The 25,978-nt window shown below is 43.1% G+C and overlaps 4 protein-coding genes across 8 annotated transcripts; 2 read left to right on the forward strand and 2 right to left on the reverse strand.

Moving 5' to 3' along the window:
- On the reverse strand, positions 1-9,437 carry LOC134303192 (zinc finger Y-chromosomal protein 1). Its single transcript, XM_062988521.1, has 9 exons — positions 9,321-9,437; positions 7,805-7,868; positions 7,632-7,728; positions 7,246-7,551; positions 6,566-6,715; positions 6,381-6,464; positions 6,164-6,283; positions 5,770-5,916; positions 1-4,529 (listed from the first exon to the last, which is right to left on the reverse strand). The coding sequence occupies exons 3-9, from the start codon at positions 7,699-7,701 to the stop codon at positions 3,211-3,213; spliced, it is 2,196 nt and encodes a 731-aa protein (XP_062844591.1). The 5' UTR covers positions 7,702-7,728; positions 7,805-7,868; positions 9,321-9,437; the 3' UTR covers positions 1-3,210.
- A 1,779-nt stretch (positions 9,438-11,216) lies between these two features.
- Positions 11,217-13,800, forward strand: LOC134303561 (thiosulfate:glutathione sulfurtransferase). Its single transcript, XM_062989001.1, has 4 exons — positions 11,217-11,480; positions 12,359-12,472; positions 12,695-12,857; positions 13,460-13,800. Exons 1-4 carry the CDS (start codon positions 11,363-11,365, stop codon positions 13,512-13,514), a joined length of 450 nt encoding a protein of 149 aa, XP_062845071.1. The 5' UTR covers positions 11,217-11,362; the 3' UTR covers positions 13,515-13,800.
- Positions 13,801-14,058: 258 nt separating this feature from the next.
- On the reverse strand, positions 14,059-20,829 carry LOC134303490 (nectin-3-like protein). Of its 2 annotated transcripts, XM_062988921.1 has the most exons (5): positions 20,086-20,829; positions 17,613-17,957; positions 15,906-15,997; positions 14,859-15,023; positions 14,059-14,245 (listed from the first exon to the last, which is right to left on the reverse strand). In XM_062988921.1, exons 1-4 carry the CDS (start codon positions 20,153-20,155, stop codon positions 14,871-14,873), a joined length of 660 nt encoding a protein of 219 aa, XP_062844991.1. In that variant the 5' UTR covers positions 20,156-20,829; the 3' UTR covers positions 14,059-14,245; positions 14,859-14,870. The 2 variants fall into 2 exon arrangements, with proteins under 2 accessions (XP_062844991.1, XP_062844990.1); XM_062988920.1 differs by having other exon boundaries at positions 14,059-15,023.
- A 611-nt stretch (positions 20,830-21,440) lies between these two features.
- On the forward strand, positions 21,441-23,980 carry LOC134303568 (golgin subfamily A member 6-like protein 7). Of its 4 annotated transcripts, none has more exons than XM_062989008.1 (6): positions 21,441-21,787; positions 22,034-22,387; positions 22,475-22,753; positions 22,841-23,113; positions 23,201-23,473; positions 23,560-23,980. In XM_062989008.1, the coding sequence occupies exons 1-6, from the start codon at positions 21,466-21,468 to the stop codon at positions 23,877-23,879; spliced, it is 1,821 nt and encodes a 606-aa protein (XP_062845078.1). In that variant the 5' UTR covers positions 21,441-21,465; the 3' UTR covers positions 23,880-23,980. The 4 variants fall into 4 exon arrangements, with proteins under 4 accessions (XP_062845078.1, XP_062845081.1, XP_062845082.1 ...); XM_062989011.1 differs by having other exon boundaries at positions 23,204-23,473; XM_062989012.1 differs by having other exon boundaries at positions 22,844-23,113.
- Positions 23,981-25,978: the final 1,998 nt, after the last annotated feature.

Consider the following 25,978-nt stretch of genomic DNA (forward strand, 5'->3'; position numbering starts at 1 on the left):
CAGGAAAATATTTTCTTTTATTTCCTTTTTAACTCTTTTTTTTAATAAACGTGGACTCAGGACACTCAGGACAACACACACATTTCAGATTTCTTTAAAAGAAGTGTTTACATCCGGGTTCTCTTTACAGATCTGTGTACAAAACAATAAGTTACACTCATATAGAATCACTAAACTATACACACCCTCGCAACGCACCTCACCCACTTATAAATAATATCTTACTATAGAAAAGAGCACAGGGCGGGGCAGAAAGGGGGGCGGGGCTAAACGGGACCAGGCGTGACCCAGTGCTTGATGGAAATTGTGATGTCACAATAAAGGATGCATTAATGACCTTCTGACCTCTCGTCTTCAGGATTCTGAATTGTTTAAATAAGAGCTGCAATGTGATTGGTGGAATTTTGGGACAAAAAAAAAAAAACAATTTCTAAAATTTGTGGACATGGAATCAAAGTGACACCACAGGGTGTGAAACACACACACACACACACACCAGACACAGCATGTGTGTGTTACATAGCAGGCATTAATAACACACACACAGTGACGTGTTTCTAGCACCTGTAAAGTTGATGAAGGGTTGGTGAGTGCATTTCAGCATGGCACTAATGTTCACAACACACACACACACACACACACAGTCGCACAAAACTAATCCTCTAATGGGGTCCCTCAAAAATGTGGGAGAAGTGTGAGATGTTGCACTTAGCATCACACACACACCAACACACACTCATGCTAGAACGATACATGACGGGGATTCCTTCTGCATGCAACAACACAAAATGATAAAGCTGTGCAGGATCAAAGTGGGTGCCTACAGCCAATCAAATGGTGCCTACAGCCCCTTTCACACATTTAAAACACGTGTAATTAGCATGTTAGCTTCAGCGGTATGACACGCCTTTTGGTCTTACACACATGCAGCTTCACATGGCAGTTTAGCAGGTTAATCCTACATCAGGTTAATTAGTAAGGTAAAGTTAACAGGGACATCTTGAATAAATGATTCACTGATTCACTCACAAATGATTCCTCATAACGACTCCTCACTGGGCTACTGGCAGCACTTTCATTTCTCTAGCATTTACATGTGCAGATATTTCTGGACGGGTCAGTTTCACACGACAGAGAAGGTAATTCCAGTATTTTAAGTACATTCCTGATTTATAATTCTGTTTTATACCGTTTCTTGAGACCTTTTATAAAACAGGCCATATAAATAATCACAGCTAATACAGAGCTGATAGGAATTAATATTAAGATGCCTCATGTCATCTGGGAGACGAGCTCTGTGTTTTCTAAAGTATAAAGACACCCCAGATCAAATCTGATAGAGATTAAAAGGCAGAATGATAAATAATGGATGAAAGTGATAAAGCTCTGAGTGCTGCGTTCCAAAATCAAACCCTGTCCCGCTAAACTGTCACCTTATTCACAAGTGAATGTGGACGCCGGATCCATGTTCAATGCATGCCGGCAGGAGGGAAAATACAGAGTAAATATCATCTCATCTTCATCTCCAGTGTGCAAAAGTTTAAGCACCCCTTAAATTACTCTTTACACATGATTGATTTTTAGTGTGATTAAAAGTAAATCAATCCCATAAAACAAATATTTTTAAATGTTAACGAGCAGCTATGATATACATATTTAATTAACTTTAAAAAAGTGCAAAAGTTTATAACGTCCACTTCTGAAGTCTCGGACCCTTATTGACTTAACGGGGCTCGTTAGATCGGTCGAGAATTGTCCTGAAAATCATCAGCTGATCATTATGGAGCATAATTTAGACCTTGTGTTAACACTTGACGACCACGAGGTCCTCAAAGGTTCAGGGGGAAACTGGAAATCAGTGCAAAATCAAAAAAAAAAAAACAAGAATTAAATCTATGGGACCAGTGGCAAAGTAAGACCCCATATGACCACAAAGAGTCCCCATAGTGCTGGTGACCCTGTAGTGGTGGTGCACCGTTCTTCTGCACAGCTTTGCTTGCACAAACGTGAAGTCTGTATAACATTAGTTTTGTAAACCACCAGCACTGTGTACAGTTAAGCATGTAGGTGGAGCTACTGTAGTGGAATTGTGTAGCAGCCAGAGTCACAGGAAACATCACACAGGTTCCACTAAACAAACACGAGCCGGTCCATGAAGTACTGAAACTAATGCAGGAACTGGAATGGTCCTCACAGTCGCCTGTCTGATTAGGCACCGCTTGTTAGAAACACTGCTGATTAAAAGGTTAACACTGTTTTATCTCGTTAATAAAAGCTCGTTAATAAACATTTCCTCTTCCTGTATTTTAGTTAAATGTTTTTTATACAGATTTAATTCATCATCAGTTTTTGTTTGACTGTGATTAAATAAAACAGAGGTGCTCAGGTGGTGCAGCGCTGAGATCTCGAGCTCTGGGGTACGAATCTCAGCTCCTCTGTCCTATCGACCGGCCGGGCACCCACACAAGAGAATAAAGAAGACCGGTTTCAGCGTCTGGATTATTATTATATTATTATTAAACGCTCGTTCTACATTATTAAAAATGTCTTTGGTCAGTAATTTATTTATGAAGAATATTTTTACCTGTTAATAAAAAAAAGGTTGTTTTTGATTTCTGATTAATTCTATTTTGAGTTTTCTGAACAATAAACGTCCTTTAGTAGCTTAATTTAATTAAATTTTTTCTATCTGGAGCTCTGATGTTTAGTTTCTGTCCTAATAAAGTTTGGTGTTTGGAATTATGGCACCTGCTTTACACATACATCACATGGCCAAAAGTATGTGAACACCCAAGACCTAGGTGTTTCAGCCACACCCACTGGTGGATAAAATCAGCTCTATAAATAAATAATATGCTTACGATTTCGCGGACGCAGTTTGGGACAGACCCTTTTCTATTTCATAACGACTCTCTGTGCACGAAGAGCACAGGGTCCTGAACGTATGTGGGATAAATTGGAACACTGACTGCAATTCAGACCTTTCATCTAGCATCAGTGCCTGAACTTTTGAGGATCTTGGTCAGACGTCCACATACTTTTGGTCATTAAGTGCATCAGTACACACACACACACACACACACACACACATAAATGGAAGCTGTAAATGCAGACAGTGCAGGATGTAAGCGGTGAGGACGGGACAGGTCTGGACGTGGCGCAGCAGGGCGGGGCGGGGCGGGGCGGGGTTGGGGGGGTACTGGTCCGTTCTCACTCGGCGGGCATCATGTCCTTGTGGTGGCGCATGATGTGCTGGTTTTTCTCGGACGGTCGGCGGAAGCCCTTGGAGCAGAACTGGCAGCGGTGTGGATAATCCTTGGTGTGGATGGAGATGACGTGGCGTTTGAATCCCGAGGCGTCGCCGGTGCTGTAGTCGCAGTACTGGCACTGATAAACCCGCCGTTCCCGCGCCCCCTTGGCGCCGACGACCTTTTTAATAATGGGGGCCCCACCTAGAGCCAGCTGTGCCGCCCCGACTGTCTTTTTGGGCGGAGTTTTGTCCTGCGTCGGTACAGACGGCGGCGGGGGCGGTTGTTGTTGCTGGTTTGGTTCCGGTTCCTCTTCCTGTTCCTGCTGCTGTTCTTTAGTGTGAACCGATAAAATGTGCCGACTCAGGACGAACGGATCCGAGGTTTTGAAGCTGCAGTGGCGGCACTGGTGCGAGCGCTTGGCCTTGTGGGTAAGGGAGTGTTTTTTGAGCTCGGACGGGCGGTGGAATCCTTTCCCGCAGACGTCGCACTGGTGAGGATAATCCCTGGTGTGGGCGGAGATGACGTGCCGCTTCAGGTCGCTGGAATTGGAGCTGCGGTGATCACAGAGCTCACACGGATGAACCCGAACCTCCTCCTCGTCTCCGTCCTCGTCCTCCCGCGGCGTCTCCGCCGTATCTTCCCTGATCTCTTCGGCTGCGGGCGGCGCCGGTTCCTCCTCCTCCTCCTCCTGACTGTGTTTGGTCTTCATGTGCGTCTTCAGGTTGGACGAATCGGCCGACTTGTAGCTGCAGTGCGGACAGGAGTACGGTTTTTCGCCCGTGTGTGTGCGCGTGTGTTTCTTCAGTTCTGACGGGTGTCTGAACCCCTTTCCACACTCCACACACACGTGCGGGAAGTTCTTACTGTGCGCGGCCAGCAGGTGGCGGTTTAACAGACCCTGCTCTGCGCTTACGTACTCGCAGAACTTGCACCGGTACGCCTTTTTGGCGGGAACTGGAGCCGCTTTGGTCGCTTTCTGCTGCTGTTGCGGCTGCAGTCGGTTGGAGAACAGCGCCGCCTGCTGGTGGAACTCTTTGGCTGGTTCGGGTTCGAACGCCGGCTTGCCGTGCTGCGTGTGCTCCTCCAGGTGAGCGTGGAAACTGGATTTCTTGTTGGTGGAGAAGTCGCAGTCGGTGCACTGGTATTTCTTGCGGTCCAGGACGTCCTGGTGGTGGTTGCGCGTGTGCCGCTTCAGAAAGCCGCGGGATTTGAACTTCTTCCCGCACAGGAAGCAGGGGTACACGGTGAGGGGCTGCCCGTACGGACCGATAATGATCGCTGAGGGAGGAGACAAAAAAAAAAATACTGAAATTAATCCATTTAAAACATTCAAACAGCCACCTACAATAACTCTGGTTATGTCCAAACATACATGGACACCTGACTGTGGCACGATGGGCATTAATTCTTTATGTGCACCACCATAAAAGCCGCCACTCATCAAGAAAAGTTTTTCACAAGATTTCGGAGTGTGTCTGTGGTCAGCATTCGTAAGGTCGTGCAGTGATCCTGAAGGTGATCGTTGGGGTTAGGATCAGGGCTTCTATAGTTCCTCCAGACCGAACTGTTTCTGTACACAGGGTCGCACTCATGCTGGAACAGCCCTTCCCCAGGCTGTTGCCACAAAGCATGAAGAAATGGATGTGGCAATGAGGGGTGTCTACATACTTTTGATCACACAGTGCATGTTAATGCTTTTGACTAGGTTAAATTAGTGCAGTCAAACTAGTCTTGCTTATATGATCACAGAGAAGTCAGCAGCTGTAATCAGTCATGATTTGTGATTAATTACATGTGTGTATAGTGTGTGTGTAGTTTGTGTTGTGTATAGAGGATGTGCTGTGTATAGTATGTATAGTGTGTGTGTGTATAGTGTGTGTGTGTATAGTGTGTAAGTGTGTGTTGCGTATAGTGTGTGTATATATGTGTGTGTAATGTGTGTGTGTGTATACTGTGTGTGCTGTTAACAGTGTGTATAGTGTATATACTGTGTGTATAAGTGTATTTTGTGTGTGTGTGCATGTTGTGTATAGTGTGTGTGTGTGTATAGTGAGTGTGTGTGTGTGCGTTACCTGTCTGTACTTGTCGGTGCTTGTCTCGTCGGTGTGTTTTGCTGTGTTGTTGATTGTGTGTGTGTATAGAGTGTGTGTGTGTGTATAGAGTGTGTGTGTGTGTATAGAGTGTGTGTGTGTGTGTGTATAGTGAGTGTGTGTGTGTGTTACCTGTCTGTACTTGTCGGTGCTCGGCTCGTCGGTGTGTTTTGCTGTGTTGTTGATTGTGTGTGTGTATAGAGTGTGTGTGTGTGTATAGAGTGTGTGTGTGTGTATAGAGTGTGTGTGTGTGTGTATAGTGAGTGTGTGTGTGTGTTACCTGTCTGTACTTGTCGGTGCTCGGCTCGTCGGTGTGTTTTGCTGTGTTGTTGATTGTGTGTGTGTATAGAGTGTGTGTGTGTGTATAGAGTGTGTGTGTGTGTATAGAGTGTGTGTGTGTGTGTATAGTGAGTGTGTGTGTGTGTTACCTGTCTGTACTTGTCGGTGCTCGGCTCGTCGGTGTGTTTTGCTGTGTTGTTGTTGTTGTTGTTTGAGTGTGTGTGGCGTGTCGGACTCGTCGATGTGCAGAACCGCACTCGCTGCTCCATTCCTGTTCTCACAACACTCAGATTCATCTACACACACAATCACACACACACACACAATCATACACAATCACACACACACACACAATCATACACAATCACACACACACACACAATCATACACACACACACACACACACACACAATAATACAAACACACAGAGAGAGACACACAAAGCAGAGATACTCAGTGTGTGTTTTTATATTATTGTGTGTGTGTGTGTGTGTGTGTGTGTGTGTGTGTGTGTGTGTGTGTGTGTGTGTGTGTGTCTCTAACCATAAGCACTCCAGTTGACGGGTATAAACTCTTTCGGTTCGTACGATCTGTCGTTGGTAAGCGGCTCCTCACCTCCTACCACCACCTCCATGTACACCTCATCCGAGAGTTTAGATCCACCTGCACACACACACACACACACACACACACACAGAATGAGGAACACTACAGTGCTGTAGGGTGAGACAGGTGAGGGTGAGACGGGTGAGTAACTGACCTTCGGTTTGATTGTTCTGGCCGTCACTCACTGACATGTAGAGCATCTTCTCTCTCAGCGGCTTACACACCGAGTCTGAGTCTCCTTCACCCGCACACACACACACACACACACACACACACGGTTACCAACACCACCATGAACATCACCAACACACAACCTGTCAGTGCTATCACCCCGCTCACCGAGCTCGTCGTCCCCCGAGTCGGCTTTGAAGATGTAAACTTTGATGACTTCCTGTCCGTCCTCGTCCTTCTCCACCTGCTGACCGTCCAGCGCTCCCTCCACAGTCACCTCCTCTCCATCAGCAGAGACCATCTTACCATCTTCATCCACTGTGGAGGACACACACGCTGAGTTACAGCTTCTACACACTGATAACAACACTCACACTCAACACTGGGACAAAGATCCCAGTAGTGATGGTACATGTGAGGGTGAGGGATCTATTAGATGTGGATCTGATGGTGTGTGTGAGGGTGAGGGATCTATTAGATGTGGATCTGATGGTGTGTGTGAGGGTGAGGGATCTATTAGATGTGGATCTGATGGTGTGTGTGAGGGTGAGGGATCTATTAGATGTGGATCTGATGGTGCGTGTGAGGGTGAGGGATCTATTAGATGTGGATCTGATGGTGTGTGTGAGGGTGAGGGATCTATTAGATGTGGATCTGATGGTGCGTGTGAGGGTGAGGGATCTATTAGATGTGGATCTGATGGTGCGTGTGAGGGTGAGGGATCTATTAGATGTGGATCTGATGGTGCGTGTGAGGGTGAGGGATCTATTAGATGTGGATCTGATGGTGTGTGTGAGGGTGAGGGATCTATTAGATGTGGATCTGATGTTAGATGTTGAAGGACTAACAGGAGATCATGAGATAATCTCCAGAGGAGTGCAGCTCGTTCTCTCTCTCCTCCTCCTCCAGCTCCTCCTCCGCCACCGTCACTTCTTCATCCTCCTCCTCCTCGCCCTCCAGTGACATCACGCAGGTCTCCACGCCCTCGTCGTCCTCGGCCACCACGTCCTCCACGGCGTCCTGGATGACGAGCTCGTCGGAGGAGACGCTCCGTACGGCCACGCCCTCGTTCTCGCCGTCGTTCTCCCCGTCCGACAGCAGGACGGTCTCCTGCAGCTCCACCACGTACTCCTCACCACACATCCCACCGTCGTCTGAGAGAAAACCAGACGAATCAGACGAAACACGAAGAAACTAAATAAAGAATCTCACGATCAGTCGTACGTCAACCAACCGGAGCCGTGCAGGATGATCTTCGGCTCCTGGGAACGGAGAGCGAGTCTTGTCACATCTTCATCCATCATCTCTAATCCTCATCGGCCTCTGCAGATCTACAACCACAAAGAATCAACCAATCAGAGATCATCAGAGCTATTATGAACATCAGCCTCCGAGGGGGGTTCGTACCTGAAGATGTTCAGCTGACGGACTCCACCGTTCCACACACTGTTATCCATGCAGAGCGCACCGACTGTAGAACACACACACACACACACACACACACACCATTTCTTCACACAATTCACCTGCATATTACAGTCATGATCCAGAACGTTTAGAACCTAGGGTTCCTGCGATACCAGGATGTTACCAGCGGCTCCTTCAGCTTCTGTTTGCTGTGAGCTGGATCATCTACAGAGCATCCTGATGCTTACTGTTATTAAGTAGTAGTACTACCGTTATTACTATAATTATTATTACTGTTATTATTGTTGTTGTTGTTAATATTATTATCATTGTTATTCTTTTTTTATTACTATTATTATTGGTAGTAGTATTATTACTGTATTGTGCATTACGTGCTTGTATTTTATACCATCGGTTATTAATACCAAAAGTGGACACAATTTGGGACACAGCCGGAAATATTAATTGTTTTAGTGAATATAAATCTAAATCTACCTTAAAATCAGCACAAACAAAAGTGATTTTTAATCTAATATGACTGCTCTGATCGTTTATACGAAGACCCTGTCCTACCACTGCTGACAGCTCCAGTTTAAATCTCCTGGCTGTGCCTGAGGGGGGGAGGAAGGTCGACTGGGCTGCTCAGTTGCGACCTCTGCTGTCTGGTCGAGGCGCCTGCATTAGTGATGGATGATTTGTGGGGGGTATGTTCTGGCTCTCAGTGGCTGCTTCTTTAAACCGAGCTGTTCTTCACGTCTTTCTTCACTCACGTTGGAACAGGAACAGGGGCGGACCTTCCCTAAACTGTTGAACTGTTGCTGCAGTGTCAGAAGCATGCCATTACCTTTATTACACCTGTCAGTGACTGCTGTGGCTGAAACACATGAAGGTGCGTCCCAATACTGCTCTATACCGTGTACCTGCGATATAAATACACGGCTGTGTCGGTGATCGATACTAACCGGTATATCGTGCGGTTCGATACTCAGTTGATGATCATCATGCAGTTAGATTTCATGCTCGAGCTGGATGCACCACACTGCAGTTCTGAACCCTGATCGATCTGATCGATCTGATCTGAACATTCGGAGCTTTTGAATCTACCGACCTGACCGGATCTGATTAGCGCGCGCGCTCCCGTGGAACTCTTCCGCTCCATCCTCCACAGAACAAAAACCCTCCACGGGCGCCATGTTGGCTCGTGCATACGATCCGCGCCGAACATCAAAGGCGCTGCGACACGCACCCGAACCCCCCCCCCCCCCCCCCCCCCCCCCCCATCCGCCCCCCTCCGGGTGAACACAAGGCGGTGTCGGTGCCTCTCCTCCCCCGGTAAGGTGAGGCCTCACTGCGGCCTGCGAGCACCGAGCGAGCCGCGTGAGCCTCCCGCCCCCCTCCGCTCCCTCCGCCTGGTCCGATCATCCACCATAAAAACAGCAGCGCGAGACAGCAGATCAGGCGCATGCACGGTGAGCGCGAGCAGCCGTCAAACAATCACGCGCGCTCCGGGCCTTACCGTGAACCATGGACGCACCGCGACCTCCTCCTGCTGCTCCGGTTCCGCTTCTGCTCGGTGTTGTTCCGCAGGCCGCCGCGGCTCCCGGAGGCTCGCGCAGGAGGGAGGGGCCCAACACACACAGAGAGCTCGCGCTGCACCGAGCATGTACACACACACACACACACACACACACACATCCGTTACTATTATTATTATTATTGTTATATTATTATTATTTTTATTGTTTATTATTATTATTATTATTTTATTTGTATTACTATTTTTATTATTATTATTGTTTTATTTTTATTATTATTGTTATTTTAATAATGATTAATTATTATTATTATTTATTTTTATTATTGTTGTTTTGTTATTATTATATTACTATTATTATTTTTATTTTTATTATTATTATTATATTATTATTATTATTATTGTTATTAATATTATCATTATTGTTATTATTATTATTATTGTTTATTATTATTGTTTATTATATTATTATTATTTTTATTGTTTATTATTATTATTATTTTATTTGTATTACTATTTTTATTATTATTATTGTTTTATTTTTATTATTTTTGTTATTTTAATTATTATTAATTATTATTATAATTTATTATTATTATTGTTGTTTTGTTATTATATTACTATTATTATTTTTATTTTTATTATTATTATTATTATATTATTATTATTATTATTATTGTTATTATTATTATCATTATTGTTATTGTTATTATTATTATTATTGTTTATTATTATTGTTTATTATATTATTATTATTATTGTTTTGTTATTGTTATTGTTATTATTATTATTATTGTTTATTATTATATTATTATTATTGTTATTATCATTATTATTATTATTATTTATTATTATATTATTATTATTGTACTTATTATTATTGTTGTTATTATTATTATTATTTATTGTTATTGTTTATTATTATTATTATATTATTATTAATATTATTTTTGGGCGTTTTGTCACACCTGAATCTTAAAACAATACATTCAGATCAAAATAGTAATAAAACACGCCTCGCTATCAGCCAACCAGGCGCCTACACAGACACAGGATCTGCTGTGTGTCTGTAGGGGGAGGGATGATGGCTAGAACAGGGTTCCGTGTCCCTGGTGTAAGTGCGGCCTCTGCTGGTTGGTCGAGGCACCTGCACAAGGGGCGGCTGAGCACGGATGTCACTGTGTGGCTCTCCACATGCTTTGTGACCCCCGGTTCCTGGCAGGTGAAAAGAAGTGATCTCGGCTGTGTAGCCTAGCAGTTAAGGTGCTGGACTAGTAATCAAAGGGTCACTGGTTCAAGACACTGCCAGGTTGCCACTGTTGGGCCCCTGAGCAAGGCCCCTAACCCTCAATTGCTTAGACAGTACACTGTCACAGTACTGTAAGTCACTTTGGATAAAAGCGTCTGATAAAGGCTGTAAATGTAAATGCATGTAGGAGAGATGCGCAGCAGCCTGGGCCCTCCTCAATCCAGATCTAGATCAACTTCCCCTGGCAGTGACTACATTGGGTGGAAAAGGGAAAATGGCAATAATTAATTTAACAAAATAATAATAATGATGTTTCACTGTGACCCTGACCAGGATGAAGTGGTTACTGAAGAATGAATGATGATGAATTCTCTCTCCTCAATGTCTCCGCCTAGCGGTTGTGTGAGTAACTGCAGCGCTCTCACATTCACCGCTCTGCATGCTGCTCTACAATCAGCTCACACTTTAAATACTACACTTAGTTTGTAATTATTCATTCATTCATTGTCTGTTTAACCGCTGCTTTGTCCTGGTCAGGGTCGCGGATGACAGAAATGTAATCTGAATCTAAATGTTGCTGTAGATCTGTCAGTGTTCGGCTGTGTTGTGCAACACTGTAGTGGAATTTCAACAGCTGCTTGTGCAACAGCACCGACACCAGGGTGTAACTGTGCACTGTTAATCCAGTCACTGACACCACACACAGCACAGACTCAACTACTGACCACACTGTATTAAATAACACACAAGAACCTGAGTGATTTACTCAAGAACGATGTTCCTCCATACTGCACTGGTGTATTCTGTACTGGGACTGCTGGGCTCTGTTTGCTCTTATGGACCTTCAAACATCCAAAACACAGAGAACCTTTACACAGAGGTCACAGATACAGGTACCCACGTCCTTATTCTTTTACTGATTTAACTATAATGTGAACTGGATTTCTGTAAGCCGCTCTGGTTCAGAGCTTCTGATAAATGCTTTAAATGTAAATTTACAAAAAATAACTTTATTCAGTAAATAATCCCCCAATTAAACCTGAACATAATGAAATGCCACGGGTTCCTGCACAAAAATAAATATAATATTTTGGTTAATTCCAGAGGCACAGGACACGATTCCCACACAAACCAAACCTGTGTGTGATTATATTATATTATTTGGCAGGAACGTCTAACTATCCAATAAAATATGGAATGAGTTTTAAGTTCTGATGTGTTTGTTAGGAAGGTTTGAATAATGAAGGATGTCAAAATAAATCTCTTCACGTTGAAGCTTTTCTAATATTACAAGCGCTCTGATGACGTTGCTATATGTTTAATGCTACAAATGCTAAATGACACATATTTCCCCATAATCTACTGAACCATTAAGATTATCTTCACATCCTCAACACTTGTTTAACACGCTCACCTGTCGTATAGGCCAGCAGGGGGCGCAGACTGCAGTATGATGCACAGATGACCGACAGTCCTGGTTCCTTTAATCAGCACTTCAAGAGCAGTCTCTGCACCTCATTAATTATTAATATGCTGCAGCTGGAGGGATTCCTTTCAAAACCGGCATCATTTATCCAGTTGTCATGCCCTCTGGGAAACTTTTAGATTCGGCTTTTTTTGCCTTTATAAGGATGCTGCTCTAGATTGATCTCATAATACTGAGGATTCAGACAAATTTCTTTCAGCATTATGTCCCAACACTGGAAGAGATTTACATGTTCATGTGTGTGTGCGTGTGTGTGTTTGTGTGTGTGTGTGTGTGTGTGTGTAGTGTGTTATGACCAGTTAAAACAGATGTTTGTTGCTGGAAAGCTGCAACTGTTTGATGTTCGTGAGCTGCATGAGTTTGAGGAAGGGGCCATACCAGGGGCCATCAATATTCCATGTGAGATACACACACACACACACACACAAAAGGCAGTGTTTTTCCCGTCTCCAGTTTTCTGATAAATGTGACCTTGTTTATTTAGCACTGAATCTTGTCAGTTATTGTACTGGGTGTGTAGAGAAATTGATTTCTGATCCTCATTGGAGATGCGGTCCACCAGTTTTAGGGGCTTGTGACACAAACAACCAATGCTATGTGTGTGTGTGTGTGTGTGTGCAGTGTCGAAGCTGCAGCAGGCGTTCACACTGACCCCAGATCAGTTCACACAGCAGTTTGGAGTCCGGATGCCCGAGACACAGGACGCAGATGTAATACTGTACTGCCAGAGGGGGCGCCGCAGTCTCTCTGCCCTGCACACCTTATACAGTCTGGGGTACAAGAGGTAAACACAACAGCAAACAACACAGGAGCTAACGAGACTGTTAGAGAGTACAGGAACTCACCCGAGTCTCCAGGGTCTTTTAAAGTGTCGCCCGCAGGTGTCGTAATGAGGCACAGGAAAGCTTTAAAGTGTAGTTTTGAGAGAGAAATATACTTTCCATCCACCAGCGCCCCCTACCTGCCTGATGGAGTGGGCATGGCTGGTCGAGAAGTTACAGATATTGTGGACGCTTTGTTTTATGCTTCATGGTAGAAAATGGTCACTGTGTATTGGGCCCACCGCCTCCCTGACCAGGATAAAGCAGTGGTAAAGCAGATAATGAATGAATGAGTAATTTTGTGGTCATGGAATTACAGCATCAGGCCTCAATACTAGTGAGAAATTCTACAGAATATTTTGTTGAACATGCAATTCCACTCTCATCCACCAGGTGACGCCAAACATAAAACACAAATCACTGCCGTTCAAACCTTCACTTTATGAACTCTGTTAGTTGCCTCATGTTTTGGAATCTCACTAATAAAAGTGTTAATTATTGGAGCCTTTAAACAGATGAAACATGATGTTAATTATAATTCATGCTTTTATTCTCTCTCTTCTAGAGTAAGGCATTATTTGGGAGGATTCTCTGAATGGCTCCGATTTGAAACCCAGTGAAATCTGTGATCTGTTCCGGGATCAGTAAACGTGTGTTCATGCAGTGCAGCAGAAACTGATCCCAGAATTGTTTATTCATTACTGAATGGATCAGCTGGGACTCGGTGCTCAAGGTGCTGAAATCTGTATGTGGGGAAACATTTCAGACAGAACAGCTCAGCTGTAAACATCTGGATTACTATCATGTGCATTCATTTATTTCATTAGTTTTGTATTTTAATGATGTATTTGTTTGTAATGAGAAATCAGGTCTGATGCTGCTTGGTACAAATATTTTTCTCATAAAATAAAGGTTTTTGATTAAATTAATAAAACATGTTTGAGCTTTTATAATGTTCTCATTCATTTTAAACTGATAAATTCCTACAGATTTAATTATAAAATGTTTTACTTTATTTTCTGTTTAATAAGAAGCTGTTAAAAACATTAAAATCATACAAGAAGAAAAAGACCAGCTGCACCTGATTATTAAAGATGCACCAGGTCACTTTGGGACATTTTCAGATATAAAGACTCATGGTAGAAAAATATTCCTGCGACTCAGTTCTGATATAAAGTTTAGTTTTTATTAGTTGTAGGACACGTATTAATCTGATGACTGGTGCTCACTGCACACTCAGAACTATCAGTACGAGCTCACTTGCTGTTTCCAGGCTGGATGATAAAAAATGATTGTGTTGAATAACAAATGGGTTCACAAACTTGTTCCTGCAGCTGTAAGTGTCCTCACTCTATAATGATGACACATATTTTATATTTGAGTCTAGAAAAGTACAGAGGTGAATAATTTATTATTGATGATCAGCACTGGGTAGAAAATATGAAACTAAATATGCTGTGTAACCCCCAGTAACACCCCGTGTTAACAACCCAGTTACATAATACATCAGATTATTTATTTTTATTTATATTTACATTGTTTAAAACTTTACACAATATATAAATGTTAACATTATTTATATGCAGGAACTGGAGTCCAGCACTGGTTATGCAAAAAAGCTTTAAAGTTTAAAATCCAATCTGCTCAAAACCAGTTAAACAAAATAAAGACTCAAACTCACTGTTTAAAACCAGCTTAAACACTAATCTAACACCAAAACCAGCCCAAACACCAGCCCAAACACCAGCCCAAAACCCACCTTCCACCAGTCTAAACCTCTTTTAAAACTAGTCTAACATCCTCCTTAAAATAGGAGGATAGAGGAGGTGAGGATAGATGGAACGAGGGGAGATGGGACGAGGGGAGATGGGACGAGGATAGATGGGTAGAGGGATGAGGGGTAGGGGTGAGAGGTGTGGGAGGGATTGGAATGTGTACTTTTAAAGAAATAAAGTTCTGTGTACATTATATTCTGGCTACGGCGAGGTCTTCATGTTCAGGTACATGCCGTCCTCATCGTCCTCATCCTCGGGTGTGTGAGGGTCCTTCTGAAGCACTGACGGTTGGTGAGGACTCACGCTGGCGCACCTCAGTGTAACGTGAACCGGGTTACGGATCTTTCTTTTCTTCTACACAGCAGCAGAGAGAAAAGATTTCTTAGGTTACAGTGCTAATGTAGCTAACAACAACAGTAAAAACACAATTAGAATCTGATCCCTGTAAGAGTGTCTAAAAAAGTCAGGACGGGGGCGTGTTCCCCCCGTGTTCCCCCCTGTGTTCCATCAGTGTTCCCCCGTGTTCCCCCCTGTGTTCCATCAGTGTTCCCCCCTGTGTTCCATCAGTGTTCCCCCGTGTTCCCCCCTGTGTTCCATCAGTGTTCCCCCCGTGTTCCCCCCTGTGTTCCATCAGTGTTCCCCCGTGTTCCCCCCTGTGTTCCATCAGTGTTCCCCCCTGTGTTCCATCAGTGTTCCCCCCTGTGTTCCATCAGTGTTCCCCCCATGTTCCCCCCGTGTTCCCCCCTGTGTTCCATCAGTGTTCCCCCCTGTGTTCCATCAGTGTTCCCCCCATGTTCCCCCCGTGTTCCCCCCTGTGTTCCCCCCATGTTCCCCCCTGTGTTCCCCCTGTGTTCCCCCCCTGTGTTCCATCAGTGTTCCTATTAATTTCTACTTTTTAATGCGTGAGGAACTGACGACACGAATGGTTGCAGGTTCGTGAGTGGAATTTTTCTCCACATCAAGTGTTTAAAATGAATGAATATTTACACGTGACTTAAATCCACCTCTAATCGGCTCAAAAAAACTAACGAGGGTTTGGATTTAAACCCTGCTGAGATGCTCTGAATGTCATGTGACTATGTGAATTTCACTCATAGCGTCTTTGACTCATTAGTGTCGTGGCTCCAGTGGTTCCAGTGGTTTCAGGGGTTCCAGTGGTTTCAGTGGTTTCAGTGGTTCTAGTGGCTGATGAGGATTAATGGTTCTATTAAGTAGAAGAATAATGAATTTGTTTACCTTCTTACAAGCCAGTGCGATGCCGATCAAGAGCAGAATGATGAGTCCAGCCACACCACAGCTGATGTAGATCCACGTCATCATGGACGAACCTGAGAGAAACAAACACGTCGATTTGTTTTATTCTTCTAATGAGGAGAGAAACAAAACCACTGAAACTCGTTCATATTAAATATCGAACAAAACTAACAGCAGTGCAACAGCCCGGCCTGGTGGGGGCGCTCTACAGAGACGTTTATTTAGTCTGGAGAATCTGCTGGAAACAAAAATCTGCCAAACAGACACAATGAACGAAGGGATTCGAACCCATTTCCCTCCACTTCTGACCAGTCCTTCATTTAAAGCCCCGTGTGTCTGACCCTGATACTGTAACATCAGCTCTTCTGAACTGTGGGAAATTCCAGTTAAACCATCACGTGACTCTCTGAAGCAGGTTATGAGTCTCTGTGGTCAGGAAGTGTGAACTGGTGCAAAACCACCGCAGAGTTCAGCACGGCCGAGACACTCGACGGTCTGGACGCTCAGAGACGTTTCCGTACACACTGGTTATGTACTGATGGTCTCTTATAAACCAGAGCTCCTCTAAATCTGGGGTTTAACCAACCACTGGTCCACAGACCTACACAGAAAAACCCAGTGAGGTCTTACTGGGCCAGTAACTGTAACCCTGAATCAGATGTGATGTAACTGGGTCAGACCTCATGATGCAGGGTTACATTATAATGTAAACATGATGACATAAAGACCAGGGTGATACAGGTGGTGGAACATCATGTCGTGTTTTATGATCAGGAAGCTTTTTGTGGGCGCCCAGGTGGTACAGCGGGATTTTTTATCAGAGTTTGAATCTCAGCTCTGCGACCGGTCGGCTGGGCACCTTCTAACAAACACAATCAGCCACTAGTCTGCCGGGTGGGAAAAGACGGGACTAAAAAGTGGGCGGGGTCTTGGTGGCTGTATAAGGACCCTGGTTAGTGGGCCGAGGCGCCTGTACAGAAGTGGAGGAACGTGGAGATCAGCGTGTGACTCTCCGTGAGCGAGACCGACCTCACGCACCGATCCACCAGTACTGGGGGATAAGAACAGTAACAGTAATATTCAGATGGGGGGTGAATACTTTTTCACACTGGCTCTGCGTGAGCTGTTGATTGATTGTTCAGCGTTTCTACACGCTGGTTCTCTCTGGCGTGTCTGTGGTGGCTCGCTGGTTCCTGGTTTATCAGTGTGGATCCTCTTTTAGGTTCTAACTCGTGCTTTTCACTGTGCATTGTTTGCAGTCATCTAATCTGATCACTATACCACCAAAAGTATGTGGACACCTGAGCATGAGCTTGTTGGACACACCATTCTGGGACCATGAACATTAATACTAGTTGCTTATTTATGGCTATAACAGCCTCCACTCTCTCAGTGAGAATTTGGGCCCATTCTGTTAAAAGAGGATGTGTGAAGTCAGGCGTTGATGTTGGATGAGAAGGCATTCTAATTCATCCCAAAGTTGTTTAGTGTGATTGAGGTCAGGACTCAAACCTGTCCAAACACAACTGGGTGCAGGGGTGCTGAACCTGTGCAGTTCTGATTATGCCAGTTATGCTCTCAAGGACTTCTGGCTGCTGATGGCTGCAGCATCATGGGGATTGAAGTGAAATCTGTATCTGTGGATTTCTTTATGTTCAGAACTCAGGTGGACGGGGATGCTGTGCTTACCTGACAGTGGGGTCGGTTCTTTCCCGGTCAGTTCCAGGTGGACGCGCCCCTCCAGACTCCCGCTGGGAAACGCTGTTATTTTGCAGCAGTACATCCCGAAATCTTCCTCCTGCACCCGGGTCAGGGTGAGAGTGTGGTAGTCCTGGATCCTCACCCGGTCCCTATAGGGCTCGTTCACGGTGAGTCTGTGAGTGGAACTGAACACCACGATGCTGGAAGAGTCATTACAGCGAGTCCACTCGGACTGAACCACGGTGGAATTGCCCTGAACTCTACAGGTGAGAGACGCCGACTGATTGAGACGGACCTGCACCGGCTGACACGTGACATCATCACCCGCCACGCCTAGAAATAGAGGAGACGACGACGTTACTGAATTATAAACTGTTACGTTACATGTACAAGGAATTTCTGAGCACACTCACACACACACACACACACACACACTCACACACACACACTCACACACACACACTCACACACACACACTCACACACACACACTCACACACACACTCACACACTCACACACACACACACTCACACACACACACTCACACACACACACACTCACACACACACACTCACACTCACACACACACACACACACACACACACACACACACACAGTGTAGTAAAATGTTCTGCACATTCATCTAATTACAAATGTAGGATCTATCATTTAAAACGTTCATAAAAACAAAACACGTCCCCTCTCTAACCCGACACTTTAGAATAAAATATCAGAGTAAAATCAGTCAGAAATGCTTTGATCCTGCAGCGTTCAGTAACTCCAAATCACATCTGTGTTTTTAATCTTTATTTTATATCAGAAATGTAGAATAATGTGGTTCAAATCCCCTCAGTCCTGTTACCCTCACATATTCATCCTTCTGATCATAAACATGTGAGAATATTCTCATCAATCAGCTCACATTTATAACAGAAATGTTCAACATCTGTATCTACTGAAGCTCATGGGAGGAGCATTAGTAGGTTCTCCCTTGTATGTTTGGTAATATTGTAACTCTGACTGAGAAGATTCGTCTTTACGGTTATTCCTGTTACCAAAATTGATTCTTAGTTATTATTAGTTTGTAAATCACTAGACTGTACACAGTGTTCTCGTACTTTAGCATGTTCTCTATGCTGCTGTATTTCATGTATTTACTACAGAAAATCTAGGTTAAAACCTCGGTCCTGTTACTGTCAGTCCTGTTACTCGTGTACTCTCATCTTCCACTTAGAAACCTTGTAAAATGACACAAAGGTGCCTGAGATTCGAACAAAACACATTCTGAGTAGTGAAGTGAGTGTAACTAGATTTAGTGCTGAACAAAGATAAAATATAAAGTTTCATTTCGTTTTATCCAGTTACTGCATGCACATGGAGGTGGAACAGATCAGATATCTGTGCAGATCAGGAATATAGTATTAAATATTGTATATAGTATTAAAACTGTTATATATAGAATATAGCAGAAAAGCAACATGTGTACAGGTGTGTAAATAAGTGTAACGTTGTACATTGTGTGTGTAACACAGTGAGGAGGTTTGATGATGAGTTTAAATGTCGATGTATTTTATATATAATATAGATGTATCTAGACGTGAACACTAGAGTTAAATGCTCTATCACAGCGTATCACAGCTTGTTTGGAAGTTGATTTTTGGAGCTGAGGGGGTTAAAGGTCTTAGTTAAAGACCCAACAGTGGCTGCTTAGCAGATCTAAAATTCAAACCCACAACCTTTTGATTGGCTGACCTGCCATGATGCGTGATGTTTGCTTTCCTGCTGAGTTCAGCTACCAGCTACCAACAATAAAACATCTCTGATCGGTTCATACACGAGGCAACCAATAGAGTCCCTGATAGGACAAATTACAGCAGCAGCTCAGAAAAACTGTAAATTTACTGAATATTTGAATGTAAACTCTTTAAACCCATGATAGTTTAAAGCTCGTCTGACTGTGGACAGTCCGGTCTGTGTTCTAACTGCTTCTAACTGTACAAGAACACTCAGGTGAGGAACCGACGTGATCACGCTCAGAAATCACATTCCCTTCTGTTTATTGAATTCATCACATTTTAAAGTGTTTCAATCCTGGTGAGTAAAAACACGAAGGTAAAAAATAATAACAGAGCGCCGAGTCGCTTCATCTGAGTCTCATCACACAGTGGTTCAGTTTAGTCCTCGTCATCGTCACACTTCAAACAACACGAATATTTTTCATTTCATTTCTGAACAAATTCTTCATGATTTAATCTTTCACTGATTTATCTGTTTAATAATAATAATAATAATAATAATAATAACCTCAAAACATCAAGCAGAGAAAATAAAACTCACTTGAACTCATGAAAGTGCACATTAATAGTTGTGTGATCCCTGTTTTATCTTTTACTGTTATGTAAATAATAAAGTTCACACAGGTGAAATAAGTAAAGTGATTTTATAGAAGGAATTTTATTACCTGACCAGAAGATGAAGATGAAGCTGAAGCTGAAGCTGAAGGACGCCCTCAGCCTCCGTCTGATCTTCATGGTGTCACTCGCTTCTGATGTGGAAGTGATGACAGGAAGTTAATGTCAAAGAAACACACACACACACAGGATGTAGAAATGTAAACGCTGAACTGATTCTACTTCCTGTTGAGGTCCTGAAACACTCAGTGCACCTGATTCTCACTTACATGTGATATTTCAGCTCTGATTATGATTTAGGTGGGTAGCACTGTCGCCTGGGTTCGATTCCCTAGACAGACAGCCAGGGTCCTTCCTGTGTGAGTTTGCATGTTCTCCCCTTGTCCATGTGGGTTTCCTTCCACAGCTACTAGAAATTACACTCACCGTGTGTGTGTGTGTGTGTGTGTGTGCCCTGTGATGGACGGGCGCCCTGCCCAGGGTGTTTCTGGCCTTTCGCCCAAATAATCAGACCCACTGCAACCCTGACCAGAATAAAGCAGAGGTAAAACTGACAGTGAATAAATCTGATTTGTAAATATTAGTTTTATAGTTTTATTTTTATTTATTAAGTTTAAACTTCTGAAATGAACTCATTTGCACAGAATTCCATTTTTCTGATGTGAGGAAATATTTCAGTTGTTTGTTTTCTCATGGTCAGTATGATCAGGGTTCCTGGACTGAGGTACTGATGTGCACAGGTGAAGTTCAGGCTGATTTACAAGTCATGATGTGGCTCCATCTCCTGGGCATCTTCTGCATCATGTTCAGTTCCTGCTTTGTGCCCAATATTTAGGTGAAAATTGACCCACCGCGGCCCTGACCCTGATACAGGGGTTGATAAAAAGAAATCAATATTTTAAATGTGATTGTTTCAATTTTCACTGAAGAGATAAACAGAAATAATAATAATAATAATAAATTATTAATAATAATAATAATCATAAATTATTAATAACAATTATAATAATAATATTAAATTAATAATATTAATATTAATAATGATAATAATAATAATAGACTAATAATGGTATTAACTTAATAATAATAATAGTAATAAATTAATACTAATAATAAAAATAATAAAAACAATAATAAATTAATAATAGTATTAAAATAATAATAATAATAATAATATAATAATAATAATAATAATGCATTATTAATAATAATACTAAATTAATAATAATATTAAATAATAATAATAATAAGCTGTGAGGGTGAGCAGTGGGCGGGGTTTAGCTGTGAGCGTGATTGAGCTGCTCTGACGTCGGAGAATTCCATCAAAATTCAACAGAGTGACGTCACAATGGCTGTAGACTATATAAAGGCAGCGTCCGAGCGCTGGAGCTCAGTGTGAGTTTGGAGTTAGAAGAGAGAGCATCTGAACCATGGCTTGTCTCTTGCGATTTTGGTCCCGCCTGAGGACACCGAGGCCCGGGGACCCTGAGCACCCCGAGGTGGAGAAGAACCAACCGGGGAAACCAAAGAAAGATGGAAAAAGGTGGAAGCTTAAAAGCTTGAGGAAGATTTTTAGGAGGAAGAAGAAGGTGACCGGCGAAGGTGAAGAGGCAGCAGCAGCTGAAGATCATCGGAGCCTCATCCAGCCGGAACACGAGGCTGATGATGCCCACCAGGGAACCGGGAACCTGGAGGTGGAGACCCATGACGAGGTCGTTAAAGGTCTGGATGGATCTAGAGATCATCTTCTGGGTAAGTGAAGCCATCAAACAGCAGATACTGTGATAGAGCTCCCGGGGGTCCCGAACCACCCCAACCATCATCTATTACCGGCCGCACAGGAAGAATCATTAGAGACGCTACAAGAGCCACCACATCTCCAACACTCCTCTGGTGTTATTGTCCCCGATCACCACTAGGTGGCAGCAGCGTCTCATTACAGATTCACACTGACTTTCTGTTCCATAAATTCTTATAATTTTCCTTCATGTTGAGCAGAATATGAGACCCTGAAGGTGTTGGAGACCAAGTCTGAGCACCTTAGAAAACGCATAAAGTTCCTCCTGGAAAAAAATGAGAAACAGATTGAGCTCAAATCAGTGAGAGCTGAAGTTGAAACCCTTCAGAAGAAAAAAAGGGTGAGGAGAGGAACAAGAGGACGTGGACGTAAAATCCACTACAGGAAGAGGGAGGAAGAAGAACCGGAGACAGGGGATGTTAGACAGCCCCAAACTGGTGAAGCTGGGGAAGAAACCCAGCAGGTGATGAAGGTGGAGGAAGAAAAAAAGGTGATGGACGTGGTGATGGAGACTGAAGAGGCTGAGGCTGAGGCCTGTTATGAGCAACCTCTGGGTGAGTTCTGATCACATGATCATGATGATCATCAACTTCAATCGTGCTGCTGCTAATACAAAACTAATGATATTTAAACACTTCCAGCAGAAGAGTCCAGAGTGAAGTTCTTGGATGAAGCCAAAGATGAAAGTCTTCAGAAGAAGAAGAGGGTGAGGAGAGGAACAAGAGGACGTGGACGTAAAATCCACTACAGGAAGAGGGAGGAAGAAGAACCGGAGACAGGGGATGTTAGACAGCCCCAAACTGGTGAAGCTGGAGAAGAAACCCAGCAGATCATGAAGGTGGAGGAAGAAAAAAAGGTGATGGACATGGTGATGGAGACTGAAGAGGCTGAGGCTGAGGCCTGTTATGAGCAACCTCTGGGTGAGTTCTGATCACATGATCATGATGATCATCAACTTCAATCCTGCTGCTGCTAATACAAAACTAATGATATTTAAACACTTCCAGCAGAAGAGTCCAGAGTGAAGCTCTTGGATGAAGCCAAGGATGAAAGTCTTCAGAAGAAGAAGAGGGTGAGGAGAGGAACAAGAGGACGTGGACGTAAAATCCACTACAGGAAGAGGGAGGAAGAAGAACCGGAGACAGGGGATGTTAGACAGCCCCAAACTGGTGAAGCTGGGGAAGAAACCCAGCAGATCATGAAGGTGGAGGAAGAGAAAAAGGTGATGGACGTGGTGATGGAGACTGAAGAGGCTGAGGCCTGTTATGAGCAACCTCTGGGTGAGTTCTGATCACATGATCATGATGATCATCAACTTCAATCCTGCTGCTGCTAATACAAAACTAATGATATTTAAACACTTCCAGCAGAAGAGTCCAGAGTGAAGTTCTTGGATGAAGCCAAGGACGAAGGTCTTCAGAAGAAGAAGAAGGTGAAGAGAGGAACAAGAGGACGTGGACAAAAAATCCACTACAGGAAGAGGGAGGAAGAAGAACCGGAGACAGGGGATGTTAGACAGCCCCAAACTGGTGAAGCTGGGGAAAAAACCCAGCAGATCATGAAGGTGGAGGAAGAAAAAAAGGTGATGGACGTGGTGATGGAGACTGAAGAGGCTGAGGCCTGTTATGAGCAACCTCTGGGTGAGTTCTGATCACATCAGTAGATCATCATCATCATCAATCCTGCTGCTGCTAATACAAAACTGTTGGTATTTAAACACTTTCAGCAGAAGCAAAAACCACCTACTGGTATGGTGCAGGAACTAACCACTGGTATCACCAGCATTACCAGCAGCCGTATTACCAGCAGCCCCCTCCAGCCACATACTGGTATGGACAGATAGACACAGGTGCAGGAACCAACCACTGGTGCCATCAGTATTACCAGCAGCCGTATTACCAGCAGCCCCCTCCAGCCACATACTGGTATGGACAAATGGACACAGGTAAAGGAACTACTTACTGGTACAACCACGACCAGCAGCACCCCCAAGCCACATACTGGTATGGACCAGAAAACAGTGGAAACCAGTGGTGCCAGTGGTAAATAACCAGGAGCTCCCAGAGACCGTGAGGAGGAGAAACATCTGAACACCAGCAGCACCGAAACATCTGAAATAAATTCAAATAAAAGCAAATAAATACAAACACACCTGCTGCAGGAGTTTATTTCAGTCATCTACTAAATCATCTACAGGAAAATACTCAAGTTACCAGGATTAAGGATCAAACCCGGGTTCCTGGAGCTGTACTCATTCAAATGAAGCGTCTGAACTTTAGATTTAAGCTTCAAAACTCATAAAGAAGATAAAAAACTAAAAGCCTGAAGGTTCTAACAGTGAGACTTTATTGATTCTTTTGATTCTGAACTGATTGATGATGGTAATAAAAGATTAAACAGCAGTTTGTGTTTCCAGCAGCTCCGATTCACTCGGACATCAAAAAGTTGAAAGAAATCAAAATCATCTTCAGTTCTGCATCATCAGTTTGTTTTGTTTGATTTGAACAGATTTTTCTAACAAATAAAAGAACAAAAAGTTTTACATTCACACACAGAATCAGAAACACAAAAGAAGAGCTGCTGAGTTTAATTCTGCTCTGAATCTTTGGTGTGACTGAATCGTCTCGTTATAATAAAATCATCACAATAACAGAAACCAGACGAGAAGATAAACCAACACAAAAGCAAAATAAAGAAAAATTTAATCAGCCATAAAATCTAAACAGTGAAATAATGATTTATTCATTAATTACTTTTTCCTTTCATTCATTTTTAATTCAAGCTGAAACGTCTAAAAAGTAAGAAATGAACATTTACAGCATTTGGAGACAATGTAGGGGCCTCGCTCAGGGGCCCAACAGTGGCAACCTGGCAGTACTGAGGCTTGAATCAACGACCTTCCGATTAGCCTTTCTGAAATGAAGGAGGATTTTTAATCAGGAGGTGATTTAATGATTTGATTGATTTTTGATCTGATAATCTGATCAGATCAGAACCTGCACACAGAGGACGAGGACGGAGCCGAATCACCTCCAAACTCCACCAACATCCTGCAAACGTTTACAGAATCAATTACTGCTCATGAAACACCAATCCAGATCAGATCAGGATGACCTGATGGGATTAATAACTGGAACTAATGGGAGTGTTGGGTACAGATGATCAGTTTTGTGATATGTTGCTGCTTTTCCTTTGTCAGTTCAGTTCTAATTATTTGTTGGTTATTCCATGTTTTGTAGCTATAGATGAGATGTGTGTGATCTATAGATTTCTCACTGGGATCTTATCCAACAGGGTGTAATAAATAATAAAAACCTCACAGCAAGAAGGTCCTGGGTTCGATCCCCAGGTGGGGCGGTCCAGGTGGAGTTTGCATGTTCTCCCCGTGTCTGCGTGGGTTTACTCCGGAGCTATGTTTTTATCCCACAGTCCAAAGACATGCAAGTGAGGTGAACTGGAGACTTTACATTGTCCATAAGTGTGTTTGATATAAACTTGTGAACTGATGAACCTTGTGATTAAATGTTCTGTACACTGGCTAATATCAAATTACATTTTCATTTCATTTAAATCCTAATAAATGAATTGGAGATACAGATCAATGGCTCTATCGACATGTGCTGCCTATAGTTTATAATAATATATAGATCGAGACAGCCCCGGTTCTGGACTGCTTTGCTTGGGGGGGCAGTAAAACCTAATGAGGGGGCATGTTGATAGTCATGTTTTTGAAGCCAGAAATATATTCAAGGCTTGATTTGTGCATGAATGATGACAGCCAAGCTATTGATACTGGCTTAAAGTGATGTATGAGGTAAAGAAATAAAAATGTTTTCGAACTTAAACTTAAAACCCAATGATTAAAAAATACATGTTGATTATGTAAATGGAGAAAAAAGATGATCTAATTGTATTTCATTTTAATACGCCCCCTTAATTAAATTGCCATTACTAATAGAACAACTCTATTTCTTGAAAGGCTTTAATACAAATTTAAGTCAAAGCTGACAAATGTACCTACACACAGACTGAGAATATTCAAACGTGGAAATAGGAATGAGTGAGAATATTTATATTATTGGGAAATTAAAATATAAAGAAAACAAAAGAATACTAATTCTGTAAAAAAAAAGTGTTTACCAGTA

Source organism: Trichomycterus rosablanca, chromosome 26, assembly GCF_030014385.1.
Source record: "Trichomycterus rosablanca isolate fTriRos1 chromosome 26, fTriRos1.hap1, whole genome shotgun sequence".
Taxonomy (NCBI): domain Eukaryota; kingdom Metazoa; phylum Chordata; class Actinopteri; order Siluriformes; family Trichomycteridae; genus Trichomycterus; species Trichomycterus rosablanca.